Source organism: Phocoena sinus, chromosome 7, assembly GCF_008692025.1.
Source record: "Phocoena sinus isolate mPhoSin1 chromosome 7, mPhoSin1.pri, whole genome shotgun sequence".
NCBI lineage: Eukaryota > Metazoa > Chordata > Mammalia > Artiodactyla > Phocoenidae > Phocoena > Phocoena sinus.
Window position 1 is genome coordinate 38,717,946 of NC_045769.1, and position 24,593 is coordinate 38,742,538.

The window sequence follows — 24,593 nt, forward strand, 5'->3', positions numbered from 1 at the left end:
TGCCCCAGTCCAGGAGGATCCTGCATGCCGCGGAGCGGCTGGACCCGTGAGCTATGGACACTGGGCCTGCACGTCCGGAGCCTGTGCTCCACAATGGGAGAGGCCACAGCGGTAAAAAAAGATGTAGAGCAAAATTTATTTATCAATGATTTCTTGAGCTGTTTAGAGCTCTCTTATATCCATATCGCTATAGGAGCGTTCTGAAGTGTATTTAATTGATTGATTCTGAGAATTTAAAATGATTGGCAATGCTTTGTTGATTTATGTTTTATTTTTTTCTTTTTGACATAGATATTACTTTAAACTTAATCCTGATCCGTGTAAACCTTTGGCATTTATCCTTATTCCAACTATGGCAGTTCTTGGAAATACTTACACTGCTTCAATAAAATCAAGGTATAGTATTTTAATCTTTTTTTTTCTCACATCTGTTCCTGGTCTTTATCATACTTTCATGTCTGAAACATGTCTTTCATTCCTAATTACTTGGACTGTTCCTGAAGGTAAAGCTATAATAGTAATTATGGTTTATGTGCAAATACAGTTTATATGGAAATGTATTATATTTGTGTCCTTAATTATGCATTTTATTTGTTAGGATATAATCATTTTTTTCTTTAAAAAGTTAACCCTTGAAAGATATGATATCTAAGGTTTGCTTCCAAAAAATACAGGAGGAGTGGAAGTGGACAGTAATATAGGTAAAGTAAGATTGGCCATGACTTGATAATTTTTGAAGCTGGTTGATGGGTCCATGAGGTTCATTATACTGTTAATCTACTTATGTATATGTTTAAAATTTTCCATAATAAAACTTTACTTTGCATTGACTGCTTGTTTGCTCTGGGAGCCTTTTCAGTTGATTCTGGCGGATAGCTGCAGATATTCTAAAGTCAGGCAGATCTGGGGTTTCAATCTAAGGCTCTGTGTCCTTAGGTAAGTTTCTTAACCCCTCAGTTTCTCTGTTTTCAGAGTAAAAAGGTGATAGCCTTTCCTGATAGTATTTTTCTTTTAAAAATAGTATCTTATCTTACATGCTCCTATTAGGAATTAAAGATGTTTCCTTTTTTATTTGGTTGAAGTTTTTTGCTGATATTAAATAGGGTGAAAATAAATATTTCTGTAGCTATATCTTAGTAAACATTGATTTTTTTCTTATTAGGATAAATCTCTAGAGGTAGCATTGCTGAATAAAAGTCCAACTAGTACTTTCCTGTGGTTAAAATTTAAAAGAATAAACAAAACTGGTTATTTACTTACTAGAATATTTTTCTCTTTTCTAGCCAAAATTGACTTGTATTGATCTTTTAAAATTTTTTGGACAGTTAAATTCATTATACGAAAAATTACTTTATCTAAAATCACTTAGAACACTTTCTCAAAACTGTATAAAAGATTGACATGTTCAGTTTTTGCTCACAATATATGTTACATTATAATGTGTATTTCTGTCTCTTCACAGTAAATTGTTGAAGACTACTTCACAGTTTCCACTTCCTCTGGCTGTTGGTGTGATTGCTTTTGGGTCAGCACACTTATACAGGGTTCCATGCTTTGTCTTCATTCCTCTTTTACTCCATGCATTATGCAACTTTATGTAAGATTGGATTTAAGGAATGATAAAGATCAGTTATGCCTTTAGGTCCAGTAATAAGAGGGAACACACAGATCCATCAGTGTGGGCAGCAAGATCCTTTGGAGAAGACAAGTCTATTTTTACAATGTTGAAAATAGGAAATTAGTTTTGTAATGCTTGAGGAAAGTAGTTGAAGCATGGTTTTGTTTTGTGGTATGACATCTGTGTACTAGTCATTATGAAAAATCAGTAAAAGGATATGGTAGCCTCTGTCTTTGAGGACTCTGCATATCAGCTAGTCTGCTTGACTGGCCATACCAAGATCTTCTCCTAAACACTCAGTAAATGTAGCACTGTTTGTATCCTCACCTTACGTATTCTCATTTCATGAAACTTTCTTCTGAACAGTGGGTTACTTTGTATTTGCTACAGTATACATGTTGAAAAATAAGTCTTAAAAGATTAATGAAATTTAAACTGTTTGCTTTCTCAGAAATGAAATAGCCACAGTCTTTAGTCAGTTTTTGGCAGCCATAGTGAACAAAGTAGATCTTTTGCTTTCTTACACCTATGAAAATACAACTTTAAATTCTAAGAAGACATGTTTTCTTGGTAACCAGCAAGATTGATGAATGGAAACGTAATTCAAATTCAAAACTCAATGAAATTTTCTTGGTTCTTTTCAAATAAGAATCTTATTTTGTATTCTTAGTGAATATCAGGAGACTACTGAAGAGATGTATTGCTAAATTAGAAGAAAATTTTCATAGATATTTACTTATAGGCATTGGAGCAGTTCAGTCATTCAGTCTGTACCATTTTATTCAATTCACTGACCCCATGGTTGTCAAAAGTGCCTCGGGTCATGGTGGATTGTTAAAATAACTAAATTCCAGTGGTCAGAAAAGCTCTACATTTGCACAGTTTTTATCTACTATGGAAAGAAAATCAGCATGATGAAGTGCAGTACCACATTTAATGTATAAAATTATACTATTAATGGAATAACAGTGGAAAAACTGTTATCCCATTAATAGCATAAGTATAAACAATGAATTCCTGAATAAGTTGTTTAGCCACTAGGTTTAATAGTGGAATCTTAATTTACCAAGGTGATTACTATTTGACAGATAGAGAGTAATATTTATATTTCATTTCAGATTTCAGCTCACTTTTTGGAAGTAGGTAATGGAGCTAGGTATCTTCGCCTTAAGATAGGATTAACTGAATGCTGGGGTATACCTGAGTGATAGAGCCCTTCCTTTAGATGTGTATGCTGTAAATACCCAAAACCTTGCAAGTGTAGTCCTTAAGTCCCAGTAGCTCCACAGTTGTATCTGTGAACTTGTGTCCTTGTTAGTGTCCAGGGATGTCCTAGAGTACCAGGTTCATTTTACGTGCCATTGCATATGGATTCCATTACAGCCTCTCAGCTGTTACTGCCTATTAGAAGGTTACTCCCACTTTACTGCCTGTAGAGGGTTACCTCACTTCTTTTCTCATTTGTTCTTCGGGTTCTTGCTGTTTCATCATCAGTTGAAGATGGTCTTGCTATCATCTATGAGAGTTTTAAGTCTGTTTGATTCCATTGTTGTCTTTCCCAGCTTCATGTTCAGTATTCATATTTTCACTTACTGAGATCATTAAAGGTAAGTGATAACCTCATAGTAGACATGGCAGGCATACCAGGCTCTTGTTTGTTTGATAGAAGCAGGAAAAGGGATAAAATACAGAATACTTGTGTGTTGAAACCTGGAAGGAAAGAGAACTTACCAGGTTATATATGCACTTTCCCATGGCATACCACATATGTATTTAAACAAGGACACATCTGCCTAGGTTTAGCTTATACATATACTCATAACAACTTTTGTACATATGGTGTTGTATTTCAAGTTTTCACCCATATGTAGTTATATTTCAAGTTACAGGTTAAATATGTCATTTAACTATTTCTGAATTTGAACTTAGGTCCATATACAGAACTTAAGAAAATTCATTAATTTGAATCTTCTATTGACAGCCATAATCAATGTGTTTAGATGATCTAAGGTCTCCTTGTTTAGTCATTCCTGCTCATGAATAAAACGTAACAAGCTTAAATTTCTCATTTGTGAGTAGTTCATTAGCTTTTTAAAGCAGCAGACTAGGCACATTAGTTTCCATGAAAATAATTTCATGTGAGTGTCATTATCATCAAGTCCTAAAGTCTTCTTTGTTCCAACAAAATATTTTATTTTAGGACTACAAAAAGGATTCTCATTAAACATGTTATAAACAGCAGTAGTTTGGGGTTTTTTTTTACATATATTTAATATTATAAGTATATGTGGGCTTCCCTGGTGGCTTAGTGGTTGAGAGTCCGCCTGCCAATGCAGGGAACACGGGTTCGTGCCCCGGTCCGGGAGGATCCCTCATGCCGCGGAGCGGCTGGGCCCGTGAGCTACGGCCGCTGGGCCTGCACGTCCGGAGCCTGTGCTCTGCAACGGGAGAGGCCACAGCAGTGAAAGGCCCGCGTACCGCAAAAAAAAAAAAAAAAAAAAAAAAATAAGTATATGTATACACACACACACATTTTGACAGAGTCTTCATCAAGTCCTAATGTACTTTAAAACCAAATAACTACCAGAGATGAGAAAGTAGGCTCTGTCTGAAGATTAACAAAACTGATGTTTCTATCACTTGAGAAAAGGAAAGTCCTTTGTCTTTAAATTCACATTATTTCAACCATGCCTACAATCTATATTATTAGCTGGCAAAACAGCACAGGTTTATCAGAAATGTTACCGAAAATGAAATTGTTCATTGGCAGTTAGGGATTATCTAATTTAGCAAACTTCTGAGCTCAACTGTTATGACATTTTTATTTAGATTTTTTTTTTGAGTTTTGAATAAGTTTTGAACTTAAAAAAATTACTCCTGGATCCTATTGTTGATACCTAGACCAAATATAGACTGGACAGGACAAACTGAGTACTTTCAGTGTCTCTGAAGAGTCCTCTGGAGTTACTACTATTATAATTTGGAACAGATAATATGATAGAAATCATTAATGCTCTCTTTTCTTTATCTTTTTCATGTTGGAAATTAGACAGGTTCTGCTAGCTCTTTTCTTGGTTGTCACCAGAATGAAAGTATTTAAAACAGTAGTCCTAAAAAAACACAATATTTGTGCCTGGTTAACACTGATTTTGAGTCTCTTCAATATATATATTGATCATGTGTTAATTAATCTTTAATTTTTTTTCATATTTTGCTCAGATAAATTCAGATGTATATAATGGAATACGTTTTCTTGTTTGAACTACACTATAATATCTGCATGATTATACAGTAAGGAAAAGAAACAAAGAACTATAGTAGGCCTAGTAAATGTTTGTTGTTGATTATCTTGTCACTCATGCAGATGGTACACATTTCCGCCACACACACATACTTACATGAGGCAGATTGTCTGATTTGTTCATTATCTAGTTCCCATTCTTTTCTAAACTCTTCAGACTTTTCACTTATAGCATAGTGTATTCTTTTTACCTCACTGCTTATTAGCATCTCTTACAGAAGGTGGTCGAGGGAAATAAAACTCAGTAAAAGGTAAAACTCAATTTTCAGTTTATTCTTGAGAGCTCTGGGGAAATAGGGTAAACACAAAGATGATGAGATAAACTAGGGCTGTTGATTCCCAAATCCCCAGACAATTCAATTAGCCTGTATTTTCATCTTAAGCGTTGGGTCTAAATTACTGTAGTATCTTTGCTTTATTATGAGGTTTAGTGCAGAACCTTACAGTGCTGCATTTGCAATTTTTTAGGAACTTGTTATGAAAATCAGTTGGGAAAATTTTTTTTAATGTGTTGAGACCTTCTGTGACTAAGGCATTTGTTGATTATTTTTCATCATCACTTTTTTCTCTGTGTTTTATTTTTATAAATTTGTTTTGTTTTTGGTTGCGTTGTGTCTTTGTTGCTGTGTGTGGGCTTTCTGTAGTTGCAGCGAGTGGGGGCTACTCTCTGTTGCGGTGCATGGGCTTCTCATTGCAGTGACTTCTCTTGTTGCAGAGCACGGGCTCTAGGCACACAGGCTTCAGTACTTGTGGCTCATGGGCTCTAGGCACGCAGGCTTCAGTAGTTGTGGCTCACAGGCTCTAGAGCGCAGGCTCAGTAGTTGTGGCACACGGGCTTAGTTGCTCTGCGGCATGTGGGATCTTCCCGGACTAGGGATCGAACCTCTGTCCCCTGCATTGGCAGGCGGATTCTTAACCACTGCGCCACCAGGGAAGCCCTTCTCTGTGTTTTAGATTTGTGAAATTACAGGAAACAAGTTACCTTGTGTAGTTTTTTTTTTGGGGGGGGGTCAATTTGGAGAGTATAGCACTCCCCAGGAAAAAGGAAGCAATAAAAGTATCTTTGTATTATGAAATTAGACTCAGACAGAAAACTTCTTGCCACATAAGGTAAATGTAGAAAATACTATTACAAAATAGTAAGAAGATTGGGAGCTGAAATTTTATTTGTCTTTTTGAACAAAGAACATTTCAAGTTCTATAATGAACTTTTACTTACACATTATTAATCATGCATTATTTCACAATATATTTTAACAGCCTGAGGAAATAGAAAGTTTATGAGGCTACTTACATTCTTTACTTTTTTTTTTTTTTTTTTTTGCGGTACGCGGGCCTCTCACTGATGTGGCCTCTCCCGTTGTGGAGCACAGGCTCCGGACGCGCAGGCTCAGTGGCCATGGCTCACGGGCCCAGCCGCTCTGCGGAATGTAGGATCTTCCCGGACCGGGGCACGAACCCATGTCCCCTGCATCGGCAGGCGGACTCTCAACCACTGTGCCACCAGGGAAGCCCCATTTTTTACTTTTAATAAGGATAATAGGAAAGAAAAGTCAGACCCGTAATCCAAATCCGAGTATGTATACTCTTAAATGCTCAAGAATTCACATTTTTGATAAATAAATTATATTATGAATACAGACGACTGAATTTTATAATTAATAACTTAGTCTTAAGAATGGAATAAAATTTGCAAATAGTGAGAATAAACTGTTATTTAATTTACAGTAGAAATGTAACAGTACCCCTGAATTGGTAATGTTGCTTTCAAAATTAGGTGATATTCTGAGCTACATCTTGATTACATTGTCTGTAGTTGAAAATTTTTAAATCAAATACAGTACTTTCTAAAAGTGTTTGGCATATTACATTGCCAAAAATGACTATGTTTTAAAATACCAAGTAACCAGTTAATTTCTGATGACTTTGTGTAGGACTTGATATATGTGAGTCAGATTTATTCTGTACTCATTCTGTACATTGTAACTTTGAACACTTATGAAAAACTGTATCTGTTGATGTAGTTTTATTAGTGTAAATTTGTTTGCATATTGGAACAGTAATCTTAGTTTAGGAAATCTAAACCTAACCATTTTTGTAAGGTTCATATACTATTTTTTTCAGTATTATCTTGGTTTTTAGTATTTATATAGTAGAAATGTTACTAGTAAAAATTTATAGACAAAGCATAGAACTATTAACTGTTCAAAAGCCTAAGTGTTAGGCATATTTTGTATTTCATGTTGCACTTGTTTTGTTTCATATTGGACTTTTTACATCCCTTTTTTAGGAAAAAAAAGATGCGTTTGAATTTTTTTAGCATAAAACTCTACATTGGAAAATAGAACTGTTTTCATATGGTTAGCAAAAACACACTTTGCCACCAAAGCTAAATGAAACTGTAAAATACCTCCAGATATTTGTGCCAATGAACTTTTCTTACGATATTGGGATTAAAGCAAAAATAAGCTTTTCAGTATTTTTCTTCTAGGACTTATATTAAATACACATCATCAAAACATATTCCATATCCTAATTTTTATTTCAAAATATGTAAAGCTTAGAGCATAGTGTATTATATTTTTTCTGATTTCTGGAATAGTGTTTTCTGGTTTTATTGAGTGAAAGTTAGTTTACCCAATAATGATCTTTCAGTAATTAGTTGAAGAAATCATTTAGGTAATCTTCCTTCAGATTCATTCTGTAAAACTTTAAATTCCGTTGCACAGATCATTTTTAGTACAGGTATCTCCCATTTATGTAATAGAAAGTTTATTGTGGAATTTCTATTGTTTTCTATGTGTTTCCATTCAGTCCCTCTATACAGTCACATGTTTCATAGGCGAGAATTATCCACTAGAACTAAACATAATACAATGAAATAAACATTGTAAAATGCATCTTAAAGGAAAATATAAGAACAAGATGTTAATGCTAAAATGTTAACATTGATGTGGTAGTGTACTCATGAGAGAAAGCAGAAATATGATAGATTCAGAAACTGTTGTGTTTATATGGTTGACATTCTTTAATTTCTCTCCTACAGAAATTTTCAGAGGGAATTTCAGTCCCTCATATTATGGTTTTTCTCATAATTTAATGTCACTTAACTGTTTCTCTGCCCAGTCATGTTGATGTAGTTTGCATAAGTAGCCTTGGAAGTAAAGAGACAAAAGAGAAAGCCAAACATTAAAATGTTTGGCCTTGATTTAGTTACCGTTTATCCAACTCTCTGGTAGGGACGTGGATGCTATTAATAAAAAGATGATATACAAGACCTTAAAATTCAGTGAACATTATTTTTGGAATGAGTTTGTCCTTTTTGTTGAATAATTTTATCCTAAGTAGGAGATGCCTGTATTTAACATAACTATGCTTTCTACATAAGCAGATAATGTATTTGTTGGAATATTGGTAGAAATAATCTTCTCTGCCTCCACTATGGAAGCAGAAAAATCCAATTTTTAGTGTATATATATTAGGAAATTGTATTGTGTATTTACATTTTTAAAACTGTAAAAATGACTTAGATATATTATTTTGAAGTGATTGTATTACCATTTCTTAAACGTATGACTAACTATAAATGTAGCAACATACCCATGAGAAACCAGACCAAAATTGAATGCATATTTTCACTGTGACCTTGAACTTATAGTTGTTTGGGATAAAACAGACTGTGCCTTAAAATGATGAAGGAATGCTCTGCAATTTTATAACTATATATTTATTATGTGTGGTCTTCTCAAATTGGCCCCAAATTCTTTTCTTTGAGGTTTGTGAAGTAAAAATTTTAAATAAAAGTTGATCAGTATTTCCCTTAGTATCTGCTGAACTATTGCTCTAGAGGCCTCCTTTAATTTCCACAGTTCCCATTTCAGATTAAAACTGATTTATACTTCATAGGTGTAGAAAATCAAGTTTGGTTAAATTTTCTGAAAATAAATTTATTTTAGGAGAAGGTGCTGGCACTTCTGAACTTATTACACTTGGAAAAATTAATCTTCAAATGTAACTTTTTGTCTTTTTAGTGAATACTCTATCAAAAACATGAATTCTTCCCTAAAACCTGTACTTATTGTTCCTCAGATTATTGAGGCTTGTATTTGTGTATCAGATAAAGTTAATTTAGTCAATAATAATTTCTCAGTAGTTAAATATAAACTCACATTCATGTATATTTTTAAACATTTTCTCTTTTACTTTTTCCTTCCTAATTATTTTTAAGGTATCAAGAGAGAACTGGCTTCAGATTTTTGTGGGTTTTTCTTTTAATGTAAAGACTGACATTTTTACTGTGCTTATTTAAAATAACATACAATTTCTATCAAAACAAATTATTCCATTCATAGGACATTCATGGTCTCGGCCAAAAGTTGCCCACATCTCTGTGTGGCATCTCAGAAGTTTTTTGTATATTTTTCCATTTCAATTTTGAACATAAACTCCACACTTTTCTTTCTTCTCATTTCACCTCCACTGCCTCCCATCAAAGACAAAAATATAGGTTTCTCTAAAAGCATGTAAAAAGAAAACATGTCTTTCCTTAAAGCATGGTCAAATTGAGATGGAAATAGTTTAGGGAAGTGTATGTAATACAATAAAATACATGGCTGTCAACTCGCATCAGTTTCTCTATTATAGTTAAAAGTTTATAGAGGACAAACTATGTGTTTTACTGAGACAGACTCAGTAATCATTTATTTGCAAATCAATAATTTTACTCTCATCCAGAAAATGCAGTGCATAGTAATTATACTTAACAGTAAAAACAATTTGTCCTATAGTATATACTGAAAAATGATTGTCACCTTGCAGATTTTTCTTTTTAAACATGCATGATCTTCTCCAGTACTTTGTACAATGTATGGTATACTAAATACATTTATGTGTAATTTTGTGTGTATTTTTTTATGGTATAATTAACTTTATTACATTTAACTGGTTGTAATGCACAAAAAAGTGCTATTTATTGTACTCTGTAGAGTGTTGTGAATGTTTTTATCTGTGTTTCAACATTATGGTGTAGGGTTTAATAGATGAATATTTGCCTTCAGTCTCTGCTCAGGTATTAATGTGTAGCAATTTTTGGTGCTTTCTTTTTTATCTGTCATAATCTGGTGTTCGGAATGTTCAACAATAAATTTGGTGAACAAGAACACGTGGTGCAGAATTGCTTACCAGTTCACATACTCCACAATACCATCTCAGGAAAAACCCTTAAAATGATTTCTTTATAGCATGTCTAGCATTGCAGAAGTTGGAACGCCTAAGCATGGGACATGATAAACAAGATACATCACAGGTAAATATTGGAAGCAAGATAATTTCTAGTATTTCCCAACTTGATATCTTGTAGCTTCCCATATGCATTTGTATGGACATTTTATGGTTCACGTTCTATTTTAAAGAATTGCACAGTCATGTTTCTCCCAGAGACCATGCTTTCCACTTTTTTTATGCTAACTTAATATATATTCTTGTGTGCCCCATTTCCCAAATTACGTGAGAATAATTTAGACATTTTTTGAAAACAGATTCCCTGGTCATCTTAGAAGTACTAAATTTGATCTGTGGGGAGGAGACCTGGGATTCTGTTTTAACAACTGCCTCAAACATTGCTTTAGTCAATAAAATTTAACTTGTTAGAACTCTAGAAGCAACTAGAAAGGCTGTCTTTAGGATTACAAGATACTAAAGTGACACTACATAATTTGAGAATTTAGTATAGATCTAAACTTTATTATAGAATGGATGACAGGAGTCAAATGGGGTAGGACATCTTTTGAGGGGTTAGTGTCTTCTTACACATTGATTAGAACAGTGTTTTCTAAATTATTTTAACTAGCATCTCTAAATCTATGAACATTTATAAATTATCTGCATGTGTTAACATTGTGTATATTATTAAATATACCCCAAAGGGTAAATGTTTAAAGATGAGAAATATACAACTAGAAGCTTTAATATTGATATTTTCCTTGGATACTTAGAGGATTATCTTGAAACCACCCAACGTGGAGGCCACTAGAGTGTACAGCATGAAAGCCTCATAGGCCTTTCCCACTAGTTTTTCTTTAATCAATTCCCACTTCATCTTCACTTTCTTTCTGTAAGATAGACAGATAGGTAGGTAGGTAGGTAGATAGATTACAAATTTAACAGCTTAAAACAACACCTATTTATTTACTCACAGTTCTGTAGGTCAGAAGTCTGGGCACAGACCAGCTGGGTTCTCTGCTCAGAATCACACTTCTGGAATCAAGGTAACAGGACTGCAGTCCCATCTGAGACTCATTCAGGTTGTTACAGGTGGAGGTTCCTGTTTTCTTGCTGGCTGTCAACTTCTTAGCTCCCTGTGTCTTTCCCTGCTGTGTAGCCCTCCACTAAAGTTTGGTTTACTCCTTCAAGACCAGCAGGAGAATTCTCTCACATTTTGAATCTCTTAAACTTCCTTTGTCTCTGACCTTTAGACCCAGATTTAGAAGTCTCTTGTTAGCTCAGATCCACTTTAGTTTCTCTTTTGATTAACTCAAGGCCAACCTTAATTATACCTGCAGAATCCTTTTTGCCATATAAGGTAACATCATATTCCCATATACACATTGTCCGCTCACACTCAAGAGGCATGGGTGATACAAGGTGTATACACTAGAGAGTGAGACTCTTGGGGGCCATTTTAGAAGTATGCCTACCATGCAATATTAGGGAACTAAAGTCTTTTTCATAATTGCTGTGCTTAAATATTATTCCATAGTTTTAATTGAAATAGCTGATAAATATAAAATAGTTCAGGGAAAGAAAAGCCCCTCAATTCTTGGACTGAATTTTAAACAACCCTTGGAGATGAAAACAGTCTCCCATCCCTGGGTTAGTGTGTGTGTGTGTGTGTGTGTGTGTGTGTGTGTGTGTGTGTGTGTGTGAGATTATAATTAGTTTAGAGATTGTTTTCTTTCTTGTTTCTTTTCAACAGTTAGAACTTGGATATGGCCTGAAATTAAGGAATAGTAGACTAGTTTACCTTATCAAGTGAATGGAAACATTTTACTGTACTTAATAGATATAAGTTCATACTGGGTATAGGTCAAGAGTAATGATCAACTCAAACAACATTACATAAAATATTAAAATTGAAATTTTAAAAATGCTTCTGGTGATTTGCTTTTCTCTTGAATATGTTTGGAGAAAGAATTGAGTTTCATTAGACTTCCTAGATGTGCTTAAATCATAGTATACTGTGTAAATGGAAATCTTCAGGTTTTGCAGTTGTGTGCTCATTTGAATATCCATGTATGTAAATCAGCCTATCCTTCAGTATCAAATAGTTCTATAAGGTATGTTCACATGCTAAAAAAGATTCAATCATTATGCTTTTTACCCTTAGTATTTGTGCCATTCTGATCAAGAAAGAATTATAGAAGGTTGAGAAAAACAGCTAGAATGATCTAGGGACTGGAGTGTAAGATTTGACTGAAACAATAAAGGCCTTTTTACTCTGGAATTGCAGATATTTAGTTAGAAGGTGTTTGAAGAGGAAACTTCATGATTCACACTCTTTTTGTTCCCTGGCTTACAGAAAATAACAGTATTTTATGTGGTAGACATTGCAGAGATGGTTGGTTGCCCTTAAGAAAGTGATACAAGATTGGGATGGAGGAGAGAGGAAGAAAACCTTTCTATAAAACGTTTGACCTACTGGAAAAAAAGGAATTTAGTTAAGAAAGGAACTTGGTTTACTCTTTTTAGAAAACCAAAGTGTGCAATATAGTTGTATTTTAAACTAGGAATGTGTAACAGTCACTGCACTTAAAAAACCTTTGTTCTAGCTAATTTTTAAGTAGAATAAAAAAAAGGTTTAGTTACATATATAAATTACAGATCCACACAGTACTGAAAAAGGAAATATGATTGTTTTGGACAGTGATCTCCAAACTTTTTTGATTGCACACCCTTATCATTAAAAAAGTTTGAACTTTACCCCCATAAACATACTACTACTATAATAATATGTAAACTTTAATTATATGTAACTTTTACATATAATTTTATTGTATATAGTAATATATGTAATTTTAATAGAGGAATAACTTATCAGATATGGTTAAATTATTGTTTTTAATTCTTTTTTTAAGATTTATTTATTTATCTATTTTTGGCTGTGTTGGGTCTTAGTTGAAGCATGCGGGATCTTTCACTGCGGCACGTGAGCTTCTCTCTAGTTGTGGCATGCGGGTTTTCTCTTCTGTAGTTGTGGTGGGCAGGCTCCAGGGCGCATGGGCTCTGTAGTTGTGGTGCACTGGTTCCAGAGTGCGTGGGCTCTAGTTGAGGCACGCAAGCTCGGTAGTTGTGGCCCGTGGGCTGAGTTGTCCCGTGGCACATGGGATCTCAGTTCCCTGACCAGGGATCTAACCCGCGTCCCCTGCATTGGAAGGCGGATTCTTTACCACTGGACCACCAGGGAAGTCCCTGTTGTTTTTAATGCTTAATGAGCCTGACAAAAGAGTAGAAGTGTAGACACTGGTAAATTTTCTTTTGTTGATTTGCATTAATGGTATTATTTTCAAATTTTATTGTAAGGAGTAGTGTCTTGTAAGATATTTTTAAGCTGCTTATTCATTTTGTGATAGTTATGTTAATTAAAACTAGATAATGTGATAAATACTTAATATAATGCATGGATTTTAACTGGCTCATAGATGTTACCATGTAACAATATGCTTAAACAAGTGAATGAAGAAAACTAGTGGGGTGCCCTGTCATCCTCCAACAAACTGTAGAATTCCCACTCTTCTCTCAGAATATATCTCACGCTCTATCAGCTATGAAGAAGGCTGAGTAAGGGCATTGGTATCAATTCATGTATAAAATGCTGGTACACTAATTTGTTAGATTAAAAACATGAAGATGAATCGTTTTCCTCCCACATCCCAACATGTTGCCTTGCACACCACTTAGAATGTACACAACCCCCTTCTGAAGAAACTTAGTTTAGAATATATTTTTGTAAGCTTTTGAGATTGTCTTTGATAGGTTTTAATAGCTATATTTATATTATCCTGAAAGCAAAAAAATGAGGTTTCTGGATCAGGAACCAAAAATTATTACTTAAAGCAATAACCACGGCAGTTCCCCTTGCCCCATTCTTCCCCCTTGGGGCAGTGTGAGGGGGGCCAGGTGAACCCTGAATGTTCAAATGGGGTTTTCTGTTTTGTTCTGCACCACAGGGAAGGAACTCTGAAATTATAAATCTGGGAGTTTATATAAGCTACATGCTGCCCTCTTCCCCTCCTGAGAGAGGAAGTAAAGCCTTTGTTCACAAATGTTTTACAGTCTTTTCGAAGGTAAACAGACGGCTCCAGGTTTCATCTTCCCATAGAATGTAAGCGTGTGGCTCCACCAAACAGGAGGCAAGGGGAGGAAGAGCACTGGAGAGTAAATGTTTCTGGGGAAAGGAGACATGTCTTTATAGCATGTCAATTTCCTTTGCTTAGGAAGCCAAACCATGCAGAAACATGAAAATATACATGAGGCATTGTTTCCCTGATAGCCTTCTTGGGGTACAGAAATAATGCCTCGCTCCAAGCTGGCTTACTGTTAGAAACATTTAATGACCAAAGGAATTGAGTAAGGCACCTTAAACGTCATGACTTACAGTCCTTCAGCTGTGATCTATTGGGTAGGGTAGACAGGAATGAAACTGGTAGAGCCAGCATTGGGGAGTTCTTTTCTGATACTGAAGTTTGTAAAATCTTTGTGTGTAAAAAAATTAATGGGAATAAAATACGCAGCATAGAAGGGAAGTAGGTGAGACGAGGAGAAAGAGATCATTTATCAAACTGCTACAAAATTTGGAATGCTAGTAATGATGATTTAAACTAGGTTGGGAGCCAAAAAAAGAGTGAAACAATATAAGGGGACTCTTTAGGGGTTAGCAACTAATTGGATGTGGTAGACAAGCCTCTTTCTGTGTTAGATTTGACGTGGGACCTTGCCTGACTCCCTGTGTGTAGCATATTATGAACACAACCAAAATGTCTTAAGTTGCTGCCGGCCAATAGCCTATCTTAATTTTCACTTTTCCCAAGATCCTAGGTACCTTAACTACAGCGGACCAAGTGGAGAATGGATTTTCTGAATCTCCATTTTGTTCTTTCTTCGTCTTGTTGCAGTACCTTATAGTTTTAAATTAACTTTTTTTTATTGTTCCAGTGAGACTAAAATGCAGTAGGATCTTTAGGTGCCAAAATGCAACTAACTGGAATCCTTAATCAGAAATATACTCTGTAATTCAACTTTGAAAGAAAAGAAACAAATCATAGAAAAACTGAAAAGTATAAGCAATTTCTTTCAATAAAAACATTCTAGACCATACTGTGGGGTTTCTACAGACCACCTTGTCACCTATACTTTATTCTTCCAGCAGACATTCACTAAGTACCTATTGTACCAGAATCCATGCCAGACACATTCATGTTCAGTTTCTCATTTCATTCTCCATAAAAACCTTTAGAGGGAGGATTATTATCCTCCATTACAAGAAAAGAAATAGGCTCAGAGAAATTAAGCAATTTTCCGTATGTAGTATTCAAACCAGACTGTCTGAGTTCTGCAATATGTAATTATCAATACTAGTTCACTTCCTACTCTCTGAAAATCCTTTCTGACCATACTAGTTACTCCTTTTGCTTTGGAAGAAAATGTTTCCAGTGATATGCCCACAGCTTTCCTTATTACTCTTTCTATATTTTCCCTTAGAGATTTCATCTGTGACTTCAGTGTTAAATTCTTGGTTGATGATTCACCAAGTCAGACAGACTTGCTCCCTCAGTTCCATATCTAAGTATTTCTGAATCAGTGGTAATGTATTTAGCCTCCCTGAGACTGTATCCTCATCCGTAAATTGTGACAATAATATTATCTTAAATATTACCATTAAATGAGTTAATGAACCAAGTGCATCTGACACCTTTGTGTACAAGAAATGATAGGTGCTTTCTTCCAGCTCTGCAATCTCTGGTTTACTCCAAACTAAACAAATTCAGTTGCAACTCATTGTTGAAATTTAACCTTATGATTTCTCTCCCTCCCTAATTAACAACTCCTTTCAGTTTCCAAATTTCTCTTAAATCCTCCAGCTACTAAAGTTGAACCTCCATTCATTTTGATCATGTCTCCTTTGCTTACCATCTAGTTCCTCCTTGCATACCACAGGCCCTGAAGAGTCCAGCACTTTAGGGCCACCCTTACATTAGTTCACTCTTTTCTGACTCCCACCCTAATTCAGACCATCATTACTAGTATTCCTAATTTTGCAGCAGCTTCACAAATGATCTTCTCATTGTCTCACCCTCTTCCTTTTTCTCCTGCATATTCCCATTAATCCTTTTTTAAACAGCAATTTAGCATTATCACTCTCTTTTTCAAAACCTTTTAATCTTCCCCCATGTTTGATAGGAAACAGTCTGAACCCCTTGACAGTTTGATCCATTTCCAGCCTTCTCTCCTACCGTTTCCTAAAGACACCCATCTCCTCCCCACATAGGCTGTTTCAGTTAGGATTAGTTTGCAAGAAACAGGAAGCCTGAGAAATAGGTGCTTAAACAATCAAAGTTTCAGGTAGAAGGTCCAGGATAAGACTCCATGAAGTCATCAAGAACCAAAGTTCCTTCTATCGCATTTGTTCTCCATCCTTAATGTGTGGCTTTCATAACAAGACCGTGGCTGCATGATATTTCCATTCCAGGAAGGAGGGGAAAGGAGCAAAAGGAATTTTGCCTTTTATTTGGAAAGGATTCTCCCTCTCCTCTCCCTTTCCCACTCTCAGGGACTTCCACTTACAGCTCACAGGCCAGAATAATATCACATCACCACTAAAGAAATGCAAGGGAGATGGCGGAATCAAGTTTTTAAGCTGGGTTTGTGCTACCCCAAACAACATCTAAGAAGAAAGGTGTATTTCTTGGGCTGCTATAATAGGATTCCACAGACTCCGTGGCTTAAGCAACAGAAATTTATTTCTTCAAGTTCTGGAGGCTGAGAAGTCCAAGATCAATGTGCCAGCTGATAGGGGGTTAGGACTTCAACATATGAAACTTTGGGGGGAGGGGAATACAGTTCCGCCCATAACAAAAGGGATAAAAGGAAACAATGAGCCAAGTCTGCCACACATGCAAACTTGGCTACTGCATCTCCTTTGTCTTCCTTTTGCTACTTCACTGCCTTTGCTCAAGAACTTCTTCCCACATCTTTGCTGTCAAAATTTTCTCCGTAAAAATCTACCAATTGCCAGTCAGGACTAATCTTCTTATCCCTACTTCTAGCTCTTGCTGTCATAGTTTCATATCCTATGGGAATCATCACATTAGGTCACATTATGTGCAGTTGTTAATGGTGACATTTAGCATCTACATGTCAGGTGCCCTTTATACGTATCATTTCTAAATCTTACAACAACACTGCAAAGTAGGGTTACTTCACAGATGAGGAAATTGAGGTGCAGAGAGATTAAATAATATTTGCCCAGGAGAATGGCAGAGTCCAGTTTTGAACATGGTTAAATTTGGTTCTGAAACTCCACCACACCATGCTGTTTCTCCATATAGATTGTTTGCTCGTAGCAGTCAGGGATCGTGTCCCTTTCCATACACCTATTCGTAGTCCCACACTTAGCAATGCATATTTTACATGGTAGAAATTTGTTAAATATTTTTTCAAATGAGTAATCATAACAGTGACCCAAGATAATTCAAAATTCTGATTTAACAACAAAAATTATGTCTGTAACAAAATTGCCTATGTGTTGATAATTGTTGAAGCTGAGTGATAAGTACGTGGACTTGCATTATTCTTTTCTCCTTACTTTTGTATATATTGGCGTCTTATATAACAGAAATTTTAATTATGGTCCAGTTATTATATTTACTAAATAGATTAATACATTTAGAAAAACTTTGAGAAATAATTGAAGTTTTTCTTTTTACAATTGACCCCAGCTAATTTTAAAGTATTATTACCTGTGGTTCCCTATGTGTAAGATTACATATTATAATCCCTAAAGCAACCATTAAAATAATAATTCAAAGAGGTATAGCTAGAATGCCAATGGAGAAATTAAAATAGAAATTTTTAAATATTTTAAAGCCCAAATCATAAAAGACAAAAATTGATGAATTAGACTTCACCAAAAATAAAAACTTCAACACTGCTCAAAAACAGTGTTAAGAAAATGAAAACACAATTCGCAAGTGAGAGAAAACCAAACATACATCTGATAAAGAACTTGTATCTAAAATATATATAAAGAATTTTCAAAATTCACCAACAAGAAAACAACTAAATTTATAATGAGCAAAATACTTAAACACTTCACCAGAGAAGATACATGGGTGACAAACTAAGTACATGGAAAGATGCCCAACATAGTCACTAGAAAAATGCTAATTATAACCACAATACCTAAAATAAAAATTTTCAAAAACTGGCAGTAGTGCTGATAAAGATTTGAAGCAACTAGAATTCTCGTACATTGCTGGTGGGAATGCAAAAGAGAATGTCACTTTAGAAAACAGTGTGGCAATTTCTTAGAAAGTGAAACATACCTTTAGCATATGAACCAGCAATACCACTTCCATATGTTTACTCAAAAGAAATGAAAACCTATGTCAAAACAAAGACCTGTATGTAGATATTTATAGCAGCTTTGTTAATAATTTCCCCAAACTGGAAGCAAACCAAGTGTCTGTCAACTGGTGCATGGATAGAAAATTTGTGGCACATCCATAAAATAGAATATTACTTGGCAAGTAAAAAGAAGTGAACAGCTGATATGTGAAATAATATTGATGACTCTTAAGTTCAGTATGCTAACATGCCATATTGTGTGATTCTACTTATATGAGAGAAAAAGGAAAAACTGTAGTGACAGAAAACATAAGAGTGGTTACAGGGGAACTGACTCCAAAGGGGCTTGAGGGGAACTTTGGGGGTGATGGAAATGTTCTAAATCTTGATTGTGATGGTGGTTACATAGCTATATAAAATTTGTGGAACTTTTTACTAAAAAGGATATATAAGTTGCATGCTAATAAACCTGACTTAGAAAAATTAAAGCTTCCCACAAAGAAAACTCCAGGCCCAGTTTATTTCAGTGGTGAATTGTATTGAAGTTTTAATTCTGTTGAACGTTGGGTAACACCAATGTTGACAACTCTTTTGGAAAATAAAAGAGGAGGCACCACTTCCCAAATCATGTTATGAGGCAAGCATAGCCTGATAACAAAGCATGACAAAGAAATTACAAAAAGTTACTGACCAACATTCCTTGTTAACATAAATGTGAAAGTTCTTGATGAAATACCAGCAAATCAAATCCAGTAATTTATAAAAGCCCTCAGGAATATATAAATCAACTACTGGGACTGGTATGGTCACAGAATTTAAGGTCAATATACAAAAAATATTTTCCATATTCAAATATCAAACAACTGTAAAATAATTTTTATAAAATGCCATTTATAAGATACTTAGGAATAAATAAAAATATGTACAAGGTCTCTCCACCAAAAACTACAAAACATTGCTTAGAGAAAATTTTAAAGCCCTAAGATAGAGAGAGATAATATTCATTGATAGGAAGACTCACTATTTTTAAGATGTCATTTTTCTCCGAAATGATATATATATTAAATGCAATCTCAATAAAAATTCCAGCAGGCTATTTTTCTAAAACTCTACAAGCTGATTCTAAAATGTATATAGAAAAGCAAACAATTTCAAATAGTCACAACAATTTTGGAAAAGAATCACACCAATACGTGACTTCAAGACTTACTATAAAGCTATGGTAATCAAGACAGTGTGGTGTTGGCAAAAGGATAGATAAGTAGTAAGTACATCAGTGGAACAGAACAAAGAGTTCAAAAATAAACCCATGTGTTTATGGTCAATTGATTATTGACAAAGGTGCCAAAACATTCCAATGGGAAAAGCAAATCTTTTCAACATACAGTTCTGGAGTAACTGGATACTTATATGGGAAAAAAAGCCTGGAACCTTCCTCACATCATATACAAAACTAACGAGATGAATCATAAACCTAAATGTAAAAGCTAAACTATAAAGCTTCTAGAAGAAAATATAGGAGAAAACTTTGAGATGTGATGGTAGGCAAATGTGCATAGTTAGGTTAAAGAAAGCAATGACAATTTAAAAATTGTTAAATTATAGGGGACTTCCCTGGTGGTGCGGTGGTTAAGAATCCGCCTGCCAATTCAGGGGACACGGGTTTGATCTCTGGTCCGAGAAGATCCCACGTACTGAGCCCATGTGCCACAACTACTGAAGCCCGCGCACCCAGAGCCCGTGCTCCACGACAAGAGAAGCCACCACAATGAGAAGCCCATGCACAGCAACTAAGAGTAGCCCCTGCTCTCTGCAACTAGAGAAAGCCCGCGTGCAGCAATGAAGACCCAACGCAGCCAAAAAAAAAAAATTGTTAAATAATAGTTCATCATAATTAGACTGCTGCTCATCAAAAGACATCATTAAGAAAGTATACAGGCAAACCACAGACAGAGAAACATATTTCTCTAAAGGATTTGTTTTCAGAATATATAAAATACTTCTACAACTCAATCATAAAACCTCAAATAACCCAATTTTTAGAAGTAGAATTTTTAAAGACGGAAGTCAGGAGGTGGTATTTTTAGCAGAAACCTAGAACGTCCTCACTGCCACTTGGAAGCACATTATTGTTGGAGGATTAAGATGACATCATCTCTGCTGCTGAGATTTCTTGGGAGTTTCCCCAGGGCTAGACTTACAGAATGCACTTTGGAAGAGTAAAGGGCTGCTATTTATTTTATTTTGTTTAAAATAACTGTATAACACTTTATGCACCTAGAGAACTAAAGAGCTCCCAGAATACTAGGAACTAACCATCGATTTGTGGAAGGGGGGGGATTGTTTGAGGGAGCGGGGTTTGTTGATTTTTTAAAATAAAAACTCACTGGCTCTATTTCAGAGCTCACAATTGATGAATAGCACTAAGAAAAGGAATCATTTGCCCATTATGCCCCAAAATATCCAAAGGAATACCCATGTGAATTGTCCTCAATTTTTCCCCTTTTCTGAAACTACTCCCTTTATCATGCAAAATATGCACCTGGAAATTTAAGAGGTATTTTAAGAATGGTGTTTCTTCCAGGTGTTTAAATAATTTTATCAATGGGTTAAAATATGAGGTCCATTACAAAATTATGTAACTCAGGGGTGGGGTCTTATCTAATTTAATAGTCTAAGATGGAAACTTTTCTCATCCCTTTCATATCAAAGAGACATTTTATAGTATAGTTTTCCTCATGTAGAACCTCAGGTTCATAATAGACATTTCAACCCAAATCCATTTTGTATTGTGAACTGGAAGACAGAAGAAGCTTCACCTTTCTTAAAAGGGAATAGAGACAGCTTCTATGTCTCCATGGTGCAATGTATTCAGTAGAGGCTAAAGCAGTTGTGGTGAGTATGGGTCTTTCTCCTTTGTGATTGGCCTGACATCTTGACATTCCTTGTCTTAGTTTCCAATGGCTACTGTAAAAAATTACCAAAAAGTGGGTGGCTTAAAACAACAGAAAGTTACTCTCTCACAGTTCTGGAGGCCAAAAGTCTGAAATCAGTATCACTGAGCCAAAATCAAGGTGTGGACAAGGCCATGCTCCCTCTGGAGACTCTAGGGAAGAATCTATTCCTTTCCTTCTCCAGCATCTGGTGGCTGCCCACATTCCTTGGCTTGTGGCCTCAGCTCCAGAACAATTTAAATAGAAAGGCATGTGTGGTCATAAAAGTGCCACACTCCAGTCTCTGTTGGTTTGTGTGCAACAGCTAGACTGAATGTTAATTTATACTTTACTAGTCCACTGAATATTCAAGTCAAATCAAAAAATATTTATTGCCTACCTACAGTTATCTCTTCCCTCCTTATTAAAATATGGCATTATGTAAATCTTTAGATGGACAGTACAAAATAGAAATGTAACAAGGCTCAAATTTCAAAAGAAAATTGCAAGAATCTGAACTCAAGTTTTACCTAAAGAATGATTAATTCTATAAGCGTTTGTGATATGCTGGCCTATTCTATGCCAGACCTTATGCCAAACTCTGAAGAATCAATGATAAAAAAGACATGACGCCAACTTTAAGGAACTCACCTTGGAACAATGAGACATGTGGAAGCAAATATCATCGTCCAAATTCAGCAAGGTAAAAGCTGTTGAAGTAACTAAGTGGTTTCTTTTTCTCAGAAGATGTGACATTTGAGGTGGGCAAATGTCCTTGAAGGACAGGGAGAAGTTCTGAGAACCCACAAGGGTTAGAGAAGGCATTCCAGGCAGAAGCAACAGTGTGTTCAAAGGCACTGAGGTATATGTGTGGGTGGTGTTCATTAGAGAAGGTCAAATGGCTTGAATGGTAGGACTGGGTCATATTGAGGGTCTTTACATCATAGTCAAGAGCTTAGACTTTATCTTATAGGCATCCTGAAGCCACTAGAGGTGGACGGGATGCAAGTAAGCTCTTTTTGAGCTGTGTGACCTTTTTGTTCTGTTATCTCTCCACCAGGGTCAGTTGCAAAAACAAACTTGTTACCAACTACCTCAGGCTCTCTGCTACAAAAACATACTGCCTGCTGAAAAGCTTTTTGCAAAGTCATAAGAAATGACTTAACCTTTTATATTTTAGGAAAAATCCTTAACTTATTTACGACTTTGGAGATACCAATGTGGCCTGAGGTGGCAAGGGTTTGGGGACCTGGTTCTCAGACTCAGGCTGAGAGAGTTTGGTTGATACTTCAGTCACCTTGTGAATCTAGATGTCCATTTTCTTGCTCTGTGTCTCCCAGCTGGTTTCAGATCAAGCATGATTGTTGTAATTTCTACCTTTTGTTGCCTCTACTCCTTCATCTTAGTTGCAGGAGAAATAGCTGGAACTTGGGGCAGCATTGAAAGATATGTGCTGGCTGTCCCTCTCTAACTAGCCCATGGTGTTTGTGTTTCAGGAAGGCTGGTGGCAGGGAGGAAGACCAACCAGGGGAGGGACCTTGGGAAGAAGGGAGGCCACTGCTGAAGCCCCAGCTGATGATAACGGAGACCTGACGAAAGCAGAGGCCTTGAGACCAAGCTGGGCTTGAAAGCAAATGCTCTCAGGGAAGGATGGCCACCCCACTTGGCCTTGGCTTCTAGGATTGGCACACACCCTGGCCCTAAACAGCTGTAACATGTTTTTGGAGGAAGATCTCTTTTTCTCTTCAAAATACTCCTTTCACATTTTTTAAACAAAATAGAGGATAACAAAGAATAAAACAGATTTTTCCATAGTGAATAGCTAGAGAATTCTGAGGGTCAACTCTCTACAGTCAGAGGTACTTACCCTGTACTGATACTGCCGAAAGGAACAAACAGTCAGCTGTATTGTGGAGGTGTTAGAGAATGTCATGGGTTTTTTAAAACCAACTTGTCTGCTCTAAGCCCCTTTCCGAATGGGGTTGGGGAGCAAAGATCCAATTTCAGCGGTTTCTGGACCTTCCGTCACCTCCCCAGGGTCTCACAGGATCTGGAAACTTTATGTGGCCCCAGGATATGAGGGGTGAGCCTCTCCCATCCATCGAGGTCACAGTGGGTTCTCTTTGCTTCTGTTCTGTGCTTGGCAAGAGGCTTATCCCTTTTCCCCCTCTTCTCTTTAGTCTATTTTCAAACTGATATCTGCCCACTGCCATAAAAAGCGGTTACGATTGCTGTGAGCAGAAAGCTGCCTCGCACACTCTATTAGTCGTGTAAGCAACCTTTCTTTTATCTCTGAAGTTCTCATCATCACTGAGGAAGCAGTCTATAAACAGTAATTTTCCCTTTCCCTTACTCAGACCAGAGGGAAGAAAAAGGAGGTAAAATTCTCGTCCCTGTTCATGATACACCTAAATAGCTATACCAGCTCTGTCATTTTTTTTTTCCTAATAAGAACAAGAAGGGTTTGAATAGGTTATAGAGTCCAACAGTCCAATAGTTTTAAAATCCCTCTTTGCCTGCCACAATGTCCTCTTCATTCCTCTCCTCATCTTTGCCATTATGTTTGAATTTATTTTTAACATCCTTATTGGAGTATAATTGCTTTACAATGGTGTGTTAGTTTCTGCTTTATAACAAAGTGAATCAGTTATACATATACATATATCCCCATATCTCCTCCCTCTTGCATCTCCCTCCCTCCCACCCTCCCTATCCCACCCTTCTAGGTGGTCACAAAGCACTGAGTTGATCTCTCTGTGCTATGTGGCTGCTTCCCACTAGCTATCTGTTTTACATTTGGTAGTGTGTATACGTCCAGGCCACTCTCTCATTTTGTCCCAGCTTACCCTTTCCCCTCCCCGTGTCCTCAGATCCATTCTCTATGTCTGCGTCTTTATTCCTGTCCTGCCCCTAGGTTCTTCAGAACCTTTTTTTTTTTTTAGATTCCATATATATGCGTTAGCATACGATATTTGTTTTTCTCTTTCTGACTTACTTCACTCTGTATGACAGACTCTAAGTCCATCCACCTCACTTACAAATAACTCAATTTCGTTTCTTTTTTTTTTTTTTTTTAAAAGGAATTTTATTTTATTTTTTGCGGTACACGGGCCTCTCACTG

At 36.0% G+C, this 24,593-nt stretch overlaps 1 protein-coding gene across 4 annotated transcripts in view; it reads left to right on the top strand.

The window, feature by feature from the left end:
* PGAP1 (post-GPI attachment to proteins inositol deacylase 1) overlaps window positions 1-24,593 on the top strand; it is a 92,146-nt gene that overhangs the window by 64,597 nt on the left and 2,956 nt on the right. For 2 of the 4 annotated variants that reach the window (XM_032637422.1, XM_032637420.1), the window contains exon 26: window positions 292-5,573. In XM_032637422.1, coding sequence (XP_032493313.1) covers window positions 292-598 — 307 coding nt within the window. In that variant the 3' untranslated portion in view covers window positions 599-5,573. Of the gene's footprint in view, window positions 1-291; window positions 5,574-24,593 lie in introns of those variants that run through there. The other 2 variants (XM_032637421.1, XM_032637423.1) reach the window with 2 other exon arrangements.